Here is a 16968-nt window from a genome sequence, read left to right on the forward strand (position 1 = left end):
AGTGTAGATCCTTTAGGATCGGTGTTATATGGTCTCAGCCACCACTCCCAGCCACCAATCTAGTAATTGCATTACCACCATATGTAATGGGTTGATCCTACTAAATTAGGGGTGTGGCGCCTCATACTTGGGGTTCTCAGGCCTTTCAGTGCAGCTTCCATAACTCTCCCCAGTCGGTTCTCCTGCCCCAGGCCTGTTGTGTAATTTTGCATGGCTGCAATATGTCTCTGAACTAAGATCATGCCTCCTGCTTGCCTGGGCGGAAAGAGGCATGTGTTAGAAAAACTGTGACCTTTGCATGCCTTGAATGTGGCCTACTATTTAAAAGTCGTATTGTTACTCCATTCACTTCTGCCTCCAGCTCTGCTTGCCACCAGCATGCAGACCCAAGACTGTTGCCTGTGAGCCAGTGTATCCCTTGAGCTGGAAGAAAGTTCCTCACCCATGTCTGGAATTTGTGGCTGCTTCTGGCCTCTTCTCTGCAGTCCCATAAGCGAATGGGGAAGTGCATTTCAGAGCATCCCGTGTGAATTAGGCAGAAATGCCCTTTGAAGTCATTGGACACCAATGTAATTGGAATCCTGTGGCATGTCTGGTGCTGTAATTTCACCATAGGTTAAAAGTGGTGTTTGGGGGGAAAGCATTATTATTATTATTAGAATTTATTTACTGCCCTATACCCAGAGGTCTCAGTGCAGTTCAGGCCTTCCTTTGTTCTCATCACCCTTATGTAAACAAACTAGTCTTGATTCCGTCGCCTGAGTATATTTTATTATGGTTGTTATTATTATGAGCTAGGGTAGCTCAGTTGGTAGAGTATGAGCCCCATTTTGGGCAAAGGCTTCCTGCATTGCAGATGGTTGCACTGGAAGACCCTTGCAGCCCCTTCCAATTCTATGATGCTATTATCATGGCTTGGGAATTCTGGGAATTGACCAGCTCTTCACTTTATCTTGATTGTCCTGTATCATATTTTCATATGTTGTAAAACTGCCCCCCCAAAAAATATTTTTTTAAAGTAATCTTTTAACGAAGAGAAATAAATCTCTAAAATAAATTGCACATGACCAGATGTGTAACCGGCTCTTCCCTTGCCCTTCCCTTGATAGATTTGAGAAGTTGTCCAACAAGCTCACCGAAAAGCTTGACCTCGTAGCAAAGCGCTTGGTGGAGTTGAGAGACCTGGAGGAGGAGACGGATCGCCTGCAGAACCTCTATGAGTAAGTTCCATTCTGAGTGCTTACCTGTTCATAGACCATCAGTGGCTGCTGACCCTGACAGAAATGCTCCACATCTAGTGCGGAAGGCATCACGCCTCCGAATAACGGTTGCTTGGAATTGCAAGCGCTGGGAGCGCCGTCTCATTCAGGTCTTGCTTGTGGGTTTCCCAGAGGCATCTGGTTGGCCAGTGGTGTAGCGTCAGGTGCTGGTGCCCAGGGCGGGGTAAGTGTGGTGCCCCCGGTGGACTGGGCAGCCTAGTGGTGCTGGGCTGCCGAGCAAGGAACTTACTCGCAAGCCAGAGCCCAGCAGAGGAGAGAGACAGAGATTCTGCCACTGCCTCTCATTCTCGCCTGCCCCTGGTTCAGGCCTGACCTGGGAGTGGAGCTCCAGCAGGGTGGTGCTGGGTTGTTGCGCGAGGAACCTCCTTGGCACCAGAGCCCAGCGGAGGAGAGGCGGCCAGGGGTGGGGCACGCTAGGACATCCCTTCACTGGTCTTGAAGAGAAGGAGACGCTGCCGCTACCTCAGCCCCAAAGGCCCGGCCTGGGCACAGCTTCTCTCCCTGCAGCTCTGGACTAGAGGAGGAGCCTGTCATGGGGTGCAACCAGGCGCCCCCTTAAAAAATGTGCCCAGGGCAATGCCCACTAGGCCTCTGTGGTTGGCCACCGTGAGAATGGGATGCTGGACTCAATGGGTGTTTGGCCTGATCTACATCCCAGATTACTGCAGAGTAGACTATGGGCCCCACACCTCTTAAGGGCCCCGCGACAACAAATCAAAATAATACTCTTTTAGTCTTCGAAGAAAATTACAACCAAGCCTCCTTAGTTCAATGTTATCCCACTAGATTGTGCACATGAGGGGACCCCCGAGATTTTGACTACCGCTGCTTGGTGATAGTAGCTGGAGAATGTTCCTCAGAACTCTGGTTTGGGAGGAGATCATAGAAAAATTTATTATTCAGTATCACACTTCTCGTTTCAGTTCTTCACAGACCGGCTATAGCAGAGAGCTAGGAGGTTTAGAGGTAACATTAAACAAAGAAGCTGAGAGAAGGTAAAATATCATCTGAAAGTAAAATATTGCACTAAAGACTTGCAGGACATTTGTGTCAGATTCATAAACATACATGTGCAGTTCCCTTGGTGTTGCCAAATAAATGCTGTTGTTTAGGTCTGGATATCAAACTACCCCTTCCCAATTCATAGAATTGGGTAATGCAAACATGGGTGCAAGTGCCAGATTTTCTGTGCCTACTGGGTCTTTGTTTTCCTTTTCTTTCTATCAGCCTTAGCCCTACCAAACCTTCAAGCACACCCTCGCCAAGGTGCAAAATCCCCTGTGCAACTTGCAGAATTTGAACCGTTGAGGATCACAAAATTCTCCATTGGCCAAATGGAAATCCTGGCCAGAAATGGAAAAGTGCAGTTGATTTAAGGCAGTGGCTAAGCAGAAGGGTTAATAATTTCAAGAGCACTTAGGATATAGATTGGGAATCTCTGCCTTGGTCAGACCACGCCTGGAAAACTGTTCTGAGCACCATGATTTAAGAGCAATATTGACAAGCTGGAAGGTGTGCAGAGGAGGGCAACCAAGATGATCAGTGGTCGTGGAAACCAAGATTTATGACAAATGGTTGAGGGAGTTGGGGATGTTTAGCTTGGAAAAGAGGAGACTGAGAGGAGATAGGATAGCCATACTCAAATATCTCAAGGACTGCCCTATGGAAGATGGGGTAAGCTTGTTTTCTTCTCCAGAGGGTAGGACTCCAGCCAGTGGATTCAAGTTAAAAAAAAGGAGATTCTGACATCAGGAAGAACTTTCTGCCACACGCTCTCCCATAGGAGCCATTTTGTGACTGGCGCAACCAGCACTCTCCCCAAATTCAGAATGTCCCCACTCATCCAACAAGTTTGGCATCCCCTGTATAGAGATCTTTCTCAGCCTGCATACTATTGCTTGTTGTTTGCCTTCTTGGGCTCCTTTGGGAGGAAGGGCAGTATATATATTTAAGCACAAGTAAATTAATTAGACTAAATTAGTGCTCTCTTTTTCTGGAAAGCTTTCTCTGTTCCAAATATCCTGTTCTTTTCTGGGACTGTGGCAGTTGTTTTTTTTAAAAATGATGAAACATTGGAGATACCTTTCAAAACTGTCTCTTCAGCTGCTTTATTTTAAGAAATAACTCTTGATCTCCGAGTTACCGTGTACGAAGAAGCACTTTGAACATTTGCAACTGCTGTGTTGTTGTTACCGTTGCCATAAACATTATCAGCATCAGGAGATCCTTTCTACAAGAAAGGTGACTGAACCCAACATCACTGTTCTAATTGACTCTTCTGTTTAACACTGTGATGGCTAATATGTGTGGCTCTCTTCCTGCTAGAGAAACGCTTCAGAACCAACTTGCTGAAATCACAGCCATGTATGAGAAAGTTTTGAATGATCAGGAAGAGTTACTGACCACTTCAAAGGAAAAGTCAGACGCTGGTAAAATGCACCTTAATACCTTAATAAAGCAGGTATGATACTGTCTTGGACTGGCTTGATGCAACGGAATGGTGGATGGCACCAGCTGGGGAACCCCCAAAGTTCAAAGGCTCAGAGCCCAGGGGGTGGTGTTGGAACTACAGCGAGTGATCGGAAAGGGAAGACTGGGAGGAGGAGGTGTCTGAAGCTGAAGGGGTGACAGGGCTTGGTGAACAGGAGGAGTCTGTGGCAGAGAGAAGTCCAGGATCAGAAGCTGAAGCAGGGGAGGAGCGAGGCCAAGAGGCAGAGATGAGTCAGGCTGATGCAAGTTTCCCAGGACCAGGAGAGGCATGAAGCAGGAGGAGCAAAGACAGACTTGCCAGTGGAGTCTCAGATTGCTTGAGTGAATTGCTCAGATTCCTCCCAGGAGAGGAGAAGCCTTAAGTAGCTGTGGGAAGGTGGGGACATTTAGTCTCCACAACTGCCTCATAGAGGCAAGATCTATCAAAAAGAGTTGCTGTGTTCATGAGGCCTGGCACTTCTGAGCATACTTTGTTCCTTCTGCTAAAGAGTTAACTCTACTTACCTGGTGTGATTTATTGCTGACCCGCTCCTGTCAGATACCCACTACATGCCTGAAACGAAATCACAGGGCTACGTGCATTTTCTAGAGGTGAAATGAAACCTGGAATATAGCAGGGTTTCATAACCTAGATTCCTAGACTTGTGCTCTCCCTGGTTAACATTTAAATACACACATTCTTCATCAGGTCCCCCACCCCACTATTTCACAGGAATGGTAATTATCACTGCCACTCAGCATTTTATTTTAGTGTATTTTTGGTCTTTGTTGGAAGCCGCCCAGAGTGGCTGGGGAAACCCAGCCAGATGGGCAGGGTACAAATAATAAATTTATTATATTATTATTATTTATTAGGGGTGCATTGATTCCTCACAGAAACATGCAGTATATCTGTGCTGTATTTCCCAGGAGTCTTTATTTCAAGCCATTTCAAATAGTCTAGTTTAGCGACATTGTCAGTGGGTTCAGCTTAGCCGCAAAACATCCTAAGTGTAAAAAGTTCATGCTTTCTACATATGTACATATGGCATATGGTGTGAAAGTCACCCTGGAGAGCCACCACCAATCAGTGCAAACTATACTGAGCTAGACAGACCAATGGTTTGACTCAGTATTCAACAGCTTCCTAGACTGTACACAGATTAAAGACAGGACCACCCATGCTCAAATATTTACAATCTTAAAGGCACGGCACAAAAGGAAAAAGGGATAGGGCAGGAAGAGGGAAATAAACTCAAGGACCAGTCCTTAAGTTACATTGTCCTTACAATGGGCAGCTTGAGTGGAAACAGTTCATGGAATCCTGCAATGCAGGAATCTCAGCTAAAGCATCCATTACAGATGGCCATCCAATCTCTGTTTAAAAACCTCCAAGGAAGGAGAGTCCACCACCTCTTGTGGGAGTCTGCCCCACTGCTGAACAGCTCTTACTGTCAGAAAGTTTTTTCGAATTTTTAGTTGAAATCTCCTTTCTTGTAACTTGAAGCCATTGGTTCGAGAAAACAAGCATGCTTAGGGATGGGAGGAGCCAAAGTCCTCTCTCAGCCCAGCTGTGGAGCAGAACCTGCTTTCTCATCAATTCTTCCATGGAAATTGATTGAAATTGCCAGTCAAAACTGCATCATGCTTAGAGCTAGACTAGATGTGATGGCACCTGATCTGTGAGTTAGGTGTTCCCTTCCCATGTGTCTTTTTCCTCTTTAAATGGGACTCTCCTCTGCCCCCCAAACACATCCTTCTTACATATGGGCAGCTTCCAACAGAAAATGCAAGAATATACAGAAGCCCAGAGTTCCTTTTCAGTCTGGTCAAATTGTGCCTCCCAGTCTCTTGAGGGCCAAGAATAGCAGAAATGATCCCTGCCCTTGCTTTTATTCCCTGTGACTAGAATGAAGAACTCACAGTAGAACTATTGAGGACTCAAGACATGGCCAAGCAACTTGCCAGCAAACTGCTTAAAAGGCAAGGTTACTACAAAAAACGTGATGCCAAAGTGGAAGCGGAAATCACTAAACTTGAGGCAAGAGAGCCATCTTTTTGTTATGTGGCATAAATGTATTGTATGTAAGTCTCCAACTCCCGTTATCCCCAACCAGCATATTCATGGGCTGGGATGATGGCATCTAATGGGTAACATGTTCCCTTTCTGTGATTTAGTGCTGAGATCAGAGAGGACAGATCTCTCTGCCCGACATAGTATGATGTCAGATAACTGACATCATGGGTGTGTTTTCTGAGCCAAATTCAGAGGTTTAGTGGGCCCAATTAGGCCTGCAGGGCAGAGATTCTCCCAACTTTAGAGGTTCCAAGTGTAGCCCATAGAGTCTCCACCACACTCGGCACCAGACACTGACCTGTCGAGGACATGGCTTTGGTAGGGTTAAGGGCCCTTCTGCCACGGCATGCCTCAACACCACCCATTCTGTATAAATTACTGCTGCACGTGTGAGGGGGTCAGAAGAAGTGTTCTAAACTTGCAGCCAGGAAGGAATATTGACCTCTGGTCTGTAGCAAAGATGCATGAGCATCAAGATGATGAGAGATGCCTGACTGGGCATGAAGGGCAAGCAGTGGTTTGTGGGAAGGAGGCTCAGCTGGAGATGCAGGGGAGGGCTGTTCAGTCCTAGGGAGGGGAGGGGCTGTGTGGGCAGATGTCCTGCTGAGGTTGGGTCACAATGGGATGGATGGATGGATAGATAGATAGATAGATAGATAGATAGATAGATAGATAGATAGATAGATAGAGTGGCTTCCCTACCAGCCCTCTCCTTCATCAAAGCTGGTGCAAAAAAATATAGCCATGACCTCTGGTCATCTAGCAGTTGGAAAGTTTGGCCCAGCAACCCATCTTAATATGTCACTATTGCTTGCCTTGTTAGCATCTGTCTGTCTCAAGAGACAATGGAGTATGCCTCCAAGGGTGAAGTCAGACTGCTGTGTTTGCAGCACCAAAGTGACCCCCCCCCCGGGGCACAGTGTGTATGGAGGTCCTGGGCTTCCCAGACTACAAAACCCACCTCTTGGCTTTACTGATGAGGTCCAAAGGAAAGCAAAGCAGTATATCTGGCACCACCTTGGCTGCAGGAGTTGCCAGAAGGAGGCGTAAAAGGCGCCATCCAACCACTTTAGGGACCCAACTCCAGATTTGTGTCGGGTTTACTCCTTATCCTTTTCTTCTCCCAAGGATATCTTGCAAGGCCACGAAGGTTTAGGATAAGAGCTTTCCTTCTCCTAGATGGGCTACCTTCCCCTGCTGGGGAGCTCCATTTGCCCCTCACTTCCCTCTACAGCATGTGCAGAAGGTACCTTCTTAACTGTTGGACCCACTTTTGGTCTCATCTGCTCCATCCGCCACAGCCTGTCTTCACGTGCAGGGAAAGTCCCTAACTCACCGAGGGTTTGAGACCCATCGGCTTAACTGTGCTGTTTTGAGAATCCCAAACACTTTAGACAAGCCAGCTGTTTAATGCATCAGACCATTTAGGAAGCCCATTGCCTCTTCGTTCATTCCTTGTGTATGGCTATTCATTTTCTCTAAAGAACGAATATCATACCGTAACAAAACTTACAGAGGAAAAGGAAGAACAACTGAAAGTTAATATCCCACTTTCGGAGCAGTTGAGAGTGGAATTGGAGGAACTAAATGCTGAATATACCATCCGGAAGGACTTGTATGACGGTATGCCTTGAGTAGTTTCCATAGGACAGCAGCTTTTTCTCCTGCCTGTTTCTAAACTTTGTACATCCCATGAGATCACAGAGCAATAATGAGCACAAGGGAGCATAGGCTTCCTCTTCCCCCAAACCTTCTTAGTATGTTGTATTCTGCAGATAGGAGGCGGGGGACATAGGTCAGGGATGGAGCCCATGTTTTCTTAGCTGAAGTGCCTGGCGCCATCCCTGCCCTCTCTAGCTAACCTGGAATGCTGCTGCCAATCTTAGCAGACAGCATTGGACCAGGTGGACTAATACTTTTACTCCCCAATTCAAGGCAGCTTCCTGTGGGGTGATGTTCGGGGGTTTATATTTTATGTACAAGACACAACTGCTTTTTAACCCCACTGGGTAATCAAAGCAGCTCGTAACATCAAAACGCAATAGAAGCAACTATAAATGCAGCCTACAACCTTAAAAACACAGCCATTAAGAACAAATCTATTAAAAGAAATCCACCAGCAAGTTAGCCATCAAAAGACTGTTCAGTAGGCCAGGTTTTAAATCTTTTCTTCTGAGGCACAGTTAGAGGTCAGTGAGCTCTCCACTCCCTTGGCTAGATTTGAGATGGATTTGGGTAAAAACAGTTAACTTTCAAAACTTTGAATTAACTTTACAAAGTTCAGGGCCTGGAACACTCCTGGCGCAGAGAATGCAGCAAGTCAGGGGAAAGGGTCAGAATGCTAGACACAGAGCCAAGAGGCCACTACCTTTGAGGAACTTAAACCATGTGGGTGGAGTACGTTTCTAGCACTCAGTTACCTGTCCATGGTCCTACAGGCCTTCCATTTGATCCTCTTCTCTTGAACCCTGGATCTGTATTGTCTGCCTCCTTGCCTCCCAATATAATGGACTGTCCTCCTTGTTCCTGGTTCCTGCCCTGACAGCTGGCTGGACCCCCTACCTTCCTGACTGCCTATGGGCCCTGCTGCCTCGGAAGAGGAAAATCCATGGGCCAAGCATAGGCAAACTCGGCCCTCCAGATGTTTTGGGAGTACAACTCCCATCATCCCTAGCTAACAGGACCAGTCGTCAGGGATGATGGGAATTGTAGTCCCCAAACATCTGGAGGGCCGAGTTTGCCTATGCCTGCCACAGGCAGTTGCAGAAAATGTTAGGGACTAGAGCCATTCTCCAGATACAGGAATTAAGATAGAGCAGGCAGGTCTGAACTTGTGTGTAATGAAAAGCATCTGCAGCTCTCTGGTCTCTGTTATAGAGATCATACTGGGTTATTTGGGACGTGGGTGGCGCTGTGGGTTAAACCACAGAGCCTAGGACTTGCCGATCAAAAGGTTGGCGGTTCGAATCCCCACAATAGGATGAGCTCCCATTGCTCGGTCCCTGCTCCTGCCAACCTAGCAGTCCGAAAGCACATCGAAGTGCAAGTAGATAAATTGGTACCGCTCCGGCGGGAAGGTAAACGGCATTTCCGTGCGCTGCTCTGGTTCACCAGAAGCGGCTTAGTCATGCTGGCCACATAACCCGGAAGCTGTACGCCGGCTCCCTCGGCCAATAAAGCGAGATGAGCGCCGCAACTCCAGAGTCGGCCACGACTGGACCTAATGGTCAGGGGTCCCTTCACCTTTACCTTACTAGGTTATTTGGCTGCTGTTGTGGCTTATATTAGCTTAAGTAAAATGGAGTCTTTCCTCCTCCTGTTTTGTTCCTAGAACTCCAGGAAGAGATGCTCACACTAACTAAGTGCATAGACAAGTCGACAAAGGAGACTGCCAAACTCACCAGGCTAAAGGTAATCACTCTGGTGTGATCTGTGCTTTGGGGGGCATCACATTTCTGGCAGCTCGGCTTCTGTGGTGCTTGGTCCCTTATCCAAGCACCCCAGAGGTAAAATATGCACACAACTTGAAGCTGCAGACCAGTAAAATCTTCCTAATCCTAATGCTTAAGCACAGCTAGTATACTACACGACCACATCACATGCTGACCATCATCTCCACGTTATTTTGCTGATGGAGTTAATTAAGCTGGTCACTTGGGAACTTTAAGGTGAGAAGGACCAGTTTCATGGAGAAGTGGCACAGCGCAGCATGCAGCTTATTCAAATAGGTCACACAAGGAGGCCACACAGTAACGGCCTCTTCCTCAGGCCTGGGTTATGGGATGGATGGCTCCACTGCAGAATGTGGCCGTTAGCTAAGATGAGGAAAACCTTTTGTGGCCCAAAGATAGAAATCCAGAAATAAAATAAATTATCAAACCATCAATTCTAGCACACGGGTGGGGGTGGGGGGGGGAACCTAAATTGTATAATTTGGTATTTGAATCATTTGTATTAGGAATTGTAATGAGGCTATTATTGGTTTATTGTAATTGAAAACTAATAAAAAATATTATTAAAAAAAGACTGCATTCCAGCTTCTAGGCAGGGGTTGTGTGTGTGCGTATCAGTGATGGGCAGAATAACAAATTTGACATGAAATTTATACATTGCTAGATTGTAGGGGGGGAAACAACCTACAGTAAAGGCGATTTACAAACGATAAAACTGTAAAGCCAGTAAAAAGATTACAACCCTAATTTAAAACATACAAAATATTTATGCAGTTTGTAGTATTTTACCTTTGTATAGTAGGCTTGTTCCTATAACCCCTCACACATCCCTTTCTGCCTTCTGTCCAGGAAAAGGGTTATCAGAGTTTAAGGACACATTCCAGCTGGGCACAAACACCCCAAGATGTGAAAGAGGGCCAGTGAGGGGTGTGGCTGGGGAGAATCCCAGGAGCCAATTAGAGAGGCCCAAGGCGTTGCTGGATAAATAACCGAGCAATCCAAACTCCCACCCGTTTGATGGGGTGCAGGTGCCCCTCCCTCAGGTGACCTCCATTGGTGGGGAAGTCCTGCTAGCAAAGAGCACCTGACCAAAAGGTGTGCAGGCAGAGAATCTACCACCAGTGGGAGTTTGAGGAAGGGGCTGGACTGATGGATCCTGTGTAGACCCTGCTGCCACCATGTGACAACAGCGGGCAGAATCCAGGCCTCTTCTCGGTGCCAGCATGGGAGCTGTTGCAGCAAAAGGGTGTTTTTCCCTTCTGCCTTGGTTGGCACAAGCACTGGGGTGGTCCTTTTTGAGTTGACACTGGGCAGAATGGAAGCTGTATCAGGGGCAACTGCCCCATGGTGATACATTTGCACATGGAAACAATGGATGTCACAGCTAGAGTAGCACGAGCAGCAGCCCTGAACATAGGAAGAATTAGTGCCCTACTTTGCTTTCCTGCCTCTTCCCCATTCCTTTTATATAGTGTCTATTAGACTGTCAGTGCTCACTAACTAACTAACTAACTAACTAACTATTCTTTCCTCACAGTCTTATGCAAAGAATGTAATAAAGACCAACAGGGAGAAAGCATTGCATCAGCTGCAAAGCTTCACACATTCTCTGAAGTACCTTGAGAGAGACATCTATGAGATTAATAGGAGGCTGTACATTTTGAACGGAGAAAACGACAGATTAAGAGCAGTGAGTATTCCGAGTCTGGCTCTGGCACATAAAGCCCACACCTTCAGGAAGTGGAAGTTAACATAGCGCAATAGCGTGACACACAAACCAATACAAGTACCAGGAAGAGCTTTGAAAAAGTTGTTTATTGGACTTCATTATTGCTTTTGGGATATTTTGGTTGTAGCGAGGAATGCATGTATTCTGGGTGCACCAAAATAGGAAGCTGCCAAACTGGGAAAAGATGGCATTGTGCAGTTTGGTCTCTGCAAACCCTAGAAATGGCTGCCCCACTGCAGGAAGCTATTCTTAGGCGTTATTTTACCCTGGTGATCTTGCTCTGCCTGTTTGGCAGCTGCTGGCTGCAGGGAGGGTGTCATGCTCACTGTGCTTGCACATTTGACTGGGTTGTGGATTCCCAGTACAGTGACTGATCCCATTTGCTGCTCTCTCTTGCCTTTGGCCTCACTTTGTAAAAAATATATATATATATATATATATATATATATATATATATATATATATATATATATATATTTTCCCCCTCTTTTTCTCTACCTCTGTACTGTTAGGAGCCTCTGTCATGCATTTGACACCATGGGCTTCCTGGCCCATGAAAACTTACTTGTCTGCTGTTCAGCTGCTATATGACCATTCACTGCATATGCACACCAAGATTTCAGACCCTGATCTGTCCCAGCCCTTCTTGGAGATGCCAGAGAGTGAACCTTCTGCATACAAACCACAGAACTATGACCCTTCCACACAGAACCTGGGGGGAGCTGCTATGCCTTTCCATCTGAAATGTGGTCCACAACCCAAATCTCTGCCATCCCTCCATTTTCTTAAAAGTTTGTACATCACCAGCTGCCCCAGCCCAGGCTTCCTTCTTAAATCACTGAAGTTTACAGAGAATTTGCTGGTGTGGTTCTATCCGAGATAGCTTGGGGAAATTCAGTAATTATGCAAATTTTAAATATTCAGTCCTGCCCGTGGAATTCAGGTTTCCTTGGGGCAGAGTACACAAGGTGCAGATATGTGTGAAAAAGGCATATAGAAGTGAATGGAGAGATATTATTTTCACTGTAAATTTTGTGTGTTTTCATCTGAACCTTCTTAGGTCGCAGGAAATTTCTAAATAGAACCAGAATTGAAGGGGTAAACATTGGGTGGTTTAATGAGTGCAAGGGTACTTTCAGGTACTTACAAGGACTCAAATCACAGGGCAGAGTATTAAACTCACAAAAATAAGCAGCACAGTAAAGCGTTAGGAATATAGGTTGTTATACCTTTTTAATCCCCTTCAGCTGTACGCAGCAGCTGACCTGTTTTTACCCCTCGTGCAATGAGCAGACTACACACTGTTAAGTAAGTTTAAAATTATTTACTTACAGATTCAAGGTCTCAATCCTGCATTGTTCCATGCAGCAGCAAGGATAACATAGGCAAAATACTCTTGTGTAGAAAATACAGAATATAGTTTCAAACATGTGTTTTAAGCTTGGGAGCAAGCCTAGACATGTCTTTTTCAGTGCAGAGAGAAAGGAAGAGCAAAAGGCTTCACTTCCTCCCTCTAGAGGGTGTGACCTAGCTGAGCCTATCTAGCAATACAACTCTGTGGTCCTTCACCACTTTGTGCACTAACTAGTCCTATGCCTGCTAGTTGTATTTGACTGCAATCTCCCGCAAGAAAAACAAGATGTGACTTAAGAAGTGATAGGCTTGTTGTATATCAATAAGGACACGTCAGATGCTGACACTCTGGGAACGTTTTTACCCCGGCAGGGCATTGCCTTTCTCAAAGAAGATATCTCTGAAATCGAAAGTGAGGCAAAACTCTTTCGGTCAGAGAGGCAAGAAACCCAGAAAGCTACAAAAGAGCTTCATGGTGAGTGATGTGTGGCATGAAGTTGATTGCTGCAATACAAAAGCCCCACATTGGAAGGTTCCTTCCAGACCGCTGCTGTTTTGCAGGTGGGAATCAATCACATACCTGCAGACTCAGGTCACACAATCAAAGTGGATTTGGCACTCTTGCACAACAAACCTACTTACCCCACCCCAAGAAAAAACCACCGCATTGCTTGACATAACATCCCTCTGTACAGACAGATCAGAATGAATTTTCAGTAAACTGGCCATCACACATCTCCAGCAATGTGGGCCGTGGCTGGCTTCACCAAGAGGTTTTTTAGGTCTGTGGCTTTATGGCTGCCTTTCGTCATGGCTGGTCTGCCATGCTGAGCAATCAAAACTGTCTTCTCTGAATTGTGTCTCCGAGCTGGTTCTCAGCCAGAATGTACATACTGCACTGAGTAGCCACAGACCCACGTATGCAGTGCTGCAGTATGAGATTCTGGGGAAGGACTATAGCCCAGGGGAGCAGAGCAGCTGCTTTTGATTCAGAAGGTCTCTGGTCCATGGCATATGCAGAGAGGACTGGAGAAAGCCTGGAGAACCATTGTCAGTGTAGAGAACACTGGGCCAGACGGACCAGTGCTCTGACTGCAGGGCAGCTTCCTATTCCTGCATTGCAGGAGGTTCACAGAATTGTAGAGTCGGAAGGGACCCCAAGGGTCATCTAGTCCAACCCCCCCACAATGCAGAAATCTAGATGACCCTCAAGGTCCTTTCCAACTCTACGTTTCTATGATTCGAAGCTGCATTATCGCTGAAGACCAGGCTTCCTCAACCTCAGCCCTCCAGATGTTTTGAGACTACAATTCCCATCATCCCTGATCACTGGTCCTGCTAGCTAGGGATCATGGGAGTTGTAGGCCAAAATCATCTGGAGGGCTGAGGTTGAGGAAGCTTGGCTGAAGACAATGCATGCCATGGGGGATTCCTTGGGGCTGCCATAGATCAGCATAAAAGGCCAGGTGGAAACAGAGGTGCCAGTCAAGGGGGGAATCAGTGTGTATTCATGCACACACAGACATACAGAGAGGTATGTACGAATGATAAAAATATATCTTAATCTGCTCCCTGGATTGACACCCCATGTACAATACATAGGGCAGTTTTTTGTTTCGTTCTTGCATTTGCAGTGTTCCCATTATTGAGAGAGGAGAGTGCCAACAACCACAGTGGGATTCCTATTAGTAAGCTACCCAAGTTCAGAGGTGTAGGGCAGGTTGCCTTCTCCACAGAAACATCACCTGTGTAATTTCCCTTTCCCCTGCAGGAATAAGGGGTCACTTGCACCGGAGTGGGATTTAAACCTGCCCCTGTCACCAACCACTGGGACCAATCCCCCCTCCTAGCTGTGGGTTTTCAGCGGTTAGATTGTGTTCTTAATGCTTCTGTTTATAACAGAAAGATATTTTATTAAGCTAACTGGCACTCTAGAAGTACCAGGTATCCAATGCTTTTGATAAAAGTATTTCATTTGGTCTGAGTTGCTGTCTGGATTTTCTCTTTCTATAGATAGTATAAAAATCACTTTTAAATGGAGCATTTTTAAAGTTTGGCTTTTTGGCCGACATTTCCCTAAACGCTCTAAAATGTCTTAATTTCTTTTAGGACTTTATGTCAAGAAGTGGATAAGGGACACAAAGCTTCAAAAGGTATGATGCAGTATTGGGTTAAGAACAGCTTTTGGGACACGATGCCCTGGGTTTTTTCTCCTGTCTTATCCCCCTGGAACGAGAGCAGCTTATACAGGATTGGCTGTTGGGCTGGAAAAAAGAAATACATATTGCATATTGGACTTGAGTTGCATAACAAATATGCTTTTGACTACTTCTGCCCTTAGCCCCTGGTTGAAATAGCTCATGCGGGTATCCTGCTTTTGAAACTGCAGTCCCACTTGTACTTTTAAAAAAATGATTCAAATACAGTACAGTTGCATCTTACATGCATTTAACTTGCGCAATTTCAACTATTGAAGGCAGGATGGTTGAAATTTCGTGAGAAATCCAAGCAAGGTGGAGAGCTTAAAAGCTCTTTTTGCGCCAAATCCGCTTGAGTTCCCCAGTGCGAAAAGAGCTTTTCACGCTCTCAGCCTTGCTTGCTGGGCAAGGCTTACTTGATGTATGGGCTCTGGGAGGAGAGGTGATTCTCCCTCTCCCTGAGAGCCAGTGTGGTGAGTGGTTAAGGGCGGTGGACTCGTAATCTGGTGAACCGGGTTCTATTCCCTGCTCCTCCACATGCAGCTGCTGGGTGACCTTGGGCTAGTCACACTTCTCTGAAGTCTCTCAGCCTCACTCACCTCACAGAGTGTTTGTTGTTGGGAAGGAAGGGAAAGGAGAATGTTAGAGACTCCTTAGGGTAGTAATAAAGCGGGTTATCAAATCCAAACTCTTCTTCTTATTCTCTCCCCTTCACCTGCTAGTCTTAGGAGCAGCTCCAAAGCTTTGGGTATACATGATTTTTGTGTATACGCAGAACCTCTGGAATGTCCCACATTAGATGTGATCGTACTATAACAAAACTATACACAGTTATACCTTGGAAGTCAAACAGCTTAGTTCCCGACTGTTGCAAACCTGGAAGTGACTGTTCCGGATTGCGAACTATTTTTGGAAGCTGAACGTCCATTCGATTTCCAAGGTACGACTGTACACTATTGCTGCCATCTGTGTAAAACCTAAGTTACGGACAAATTTTCAATGGAAACGAGGGTTACACATTCGAATGTGGGCATTCAAGAAAATAAGCTGGGGCAACCCTAACCAGCCTCTTGAAATAGAAAATTTTAACAGCCCTACTTGAAGGTGAGCCATCTTTATTTTGCTGCAGTTTTTCTTGAGGTACCAGAAAGACATCATGATTATTCTGGATGAGTATATAAGGAAACACAGGAAAAGGAATGACAAGCTTGACTATGTTTACGACGGGCTGCAGCTAAACTATATGGCAATGGAGTCTCTGTTAGAAAGCAGATCGGACCTGGGTGACGAGGTGAGCTCACTCTGCAGTGGTGGCGCATTGGTTCAGTTCTACACAAAGGGCGGCTGAAACAGCAGAACTTACTCCGCGAAGCAGATTCTTGGCAACAGAAATATACCACACACAAGGCGGCTGGGGAAGATCTGGAACAATATATTCTGGCAGCACTTACAATTTTCAGTAGCTCAAGACAGGTGCCATTTGTTGTGATGTACAGAAACCCTTTCGGGACGCGGGTGGCGCTGTGGGTTAAACCACAGAGCCTAGGACTTGCTGATCAGGTCGGTGGTTTGAATCCCCGCAGCGGGGTGAGCTCCTGTTGCTCGGTCCCTGCTCCTGCCAACCTAGCAGTTCGAAAGCACGTCAAAGTGCAAGTAGATAAATAGGTACCACTACGGTGGGAAGGTAAACGGCGTTTCCATGCACTGCTCTGGTTCGCCAGAAGCAGCTTAGTCATGCTGGCCACATGACCCGGAAGCTGCACGCCGGCTCCCTCAGCCAATAAAGCGAGATGAGCGCCGCAACCCCAGAGTCGGTCACGACTGCACCTAATGGTCAGGAGTCCCTTTACCTTTACAGAAACCCTACATGAGACATTCAGGAGTCAAGCTGTATTTCCAATAGGGCTTTATTCCAGTTGCAGTCTTGCATCATCATCAAGCAGTCTTCTTCCATCCAGGAATCAGCACACACATACACATACAGGGGAGAAGCCAGGGTAGGGGAGTCAACCATATCTCTTTATGCTGCTGAGTCAGCATTTCTGCTTAGCGGAGAGTGATAACTCTGATACCCACAACAACCCAACACCGTTCTCTCTGTTCCTACTCCCTAATAAACTTGCTTAGAAAGGAAAAGGAAACACACCAAAAGAGCTTTAATTTTTCATTCTTTCTTTTTCTTTCTTTCTTTTTGCTAGGGGCAGGAATCTGAACAGTAATCACAAAGGCCCTGCAACCGCATATATCCTTCTTTCTTATCCTACCTTTCCTGCAGCAGGAAGCCCAAGACTGACAGTACGTATTTGCGAATGGTCAGAGGTAGGGGGAGCACATCATACAGGGATTGAAGATTTCAGGTTTCCCTACTGCAAAATTTGGATTACCTTGACACAGAATGTTAATTAAAAAT

General features: G+C 46.1%; 1 protein-coding gene across 2 annotated transcripts in view; it reads left to right on the top strand.

Annotated features, from left to right (window-relative positions):
- The window catches only part of CCDC175 (coiled-coil domain containing 175), a 34484-nt gene that overhangs the window by 16554 nt on the left and 962 nt on the right, over positions 1–16968 (top strand). For both annotated transcript variants that reach the window (XM_083613755.1, XM_083613756.1), the window contains exons 10-20: positions 1110–1220; positions 2204–2275; positions 3606–3741; positions 5659–5790; positions 7311–7449; positions 9158–9237; positions 10816–10968; positions 12733–12835; positions 14470–14513; positions 15688–15849; positions 16757–16877. In XM_083613755.1, coding sequence (XP_083469881.1) covers positions 1110–1220; positions 2204–2275; positions 3606–3741; positions 5659–5790; positions 7311–7449; positions 9158–9237; positions 10816–10968; positions 12733–12835; positions 14470–14513; positions 15688–15849; positions 16757–16777 — 1153 coding nt within the window. In that variant the 3' untranslated portion in view covers positions 16778–16877. The remainder of the gene's footprint in view (positions 1–1109; positions 1221–2203; positions 2276–3605; positions 3742–5658; positions 5791–7310; positions 7450–9157; positions 9238–10815; positions 10969–12732; positions 12836–14469; positions 14514–15687; positions 15850–16756; positions 16878–16968) is intronic.

The sequence above is a fragment of the Podarcis filfolensis genome (assembly GCF_964270895.1).
Source record: "Podarcis filfolensis genome assembly, chromosome: 1".
Taxonomy (NCBI): Eukaryota; Metazoa; Chordata; class Lepidosauria; order Squamata; family Lacertidae; genus Podarcis; species Podarcis filfolensis.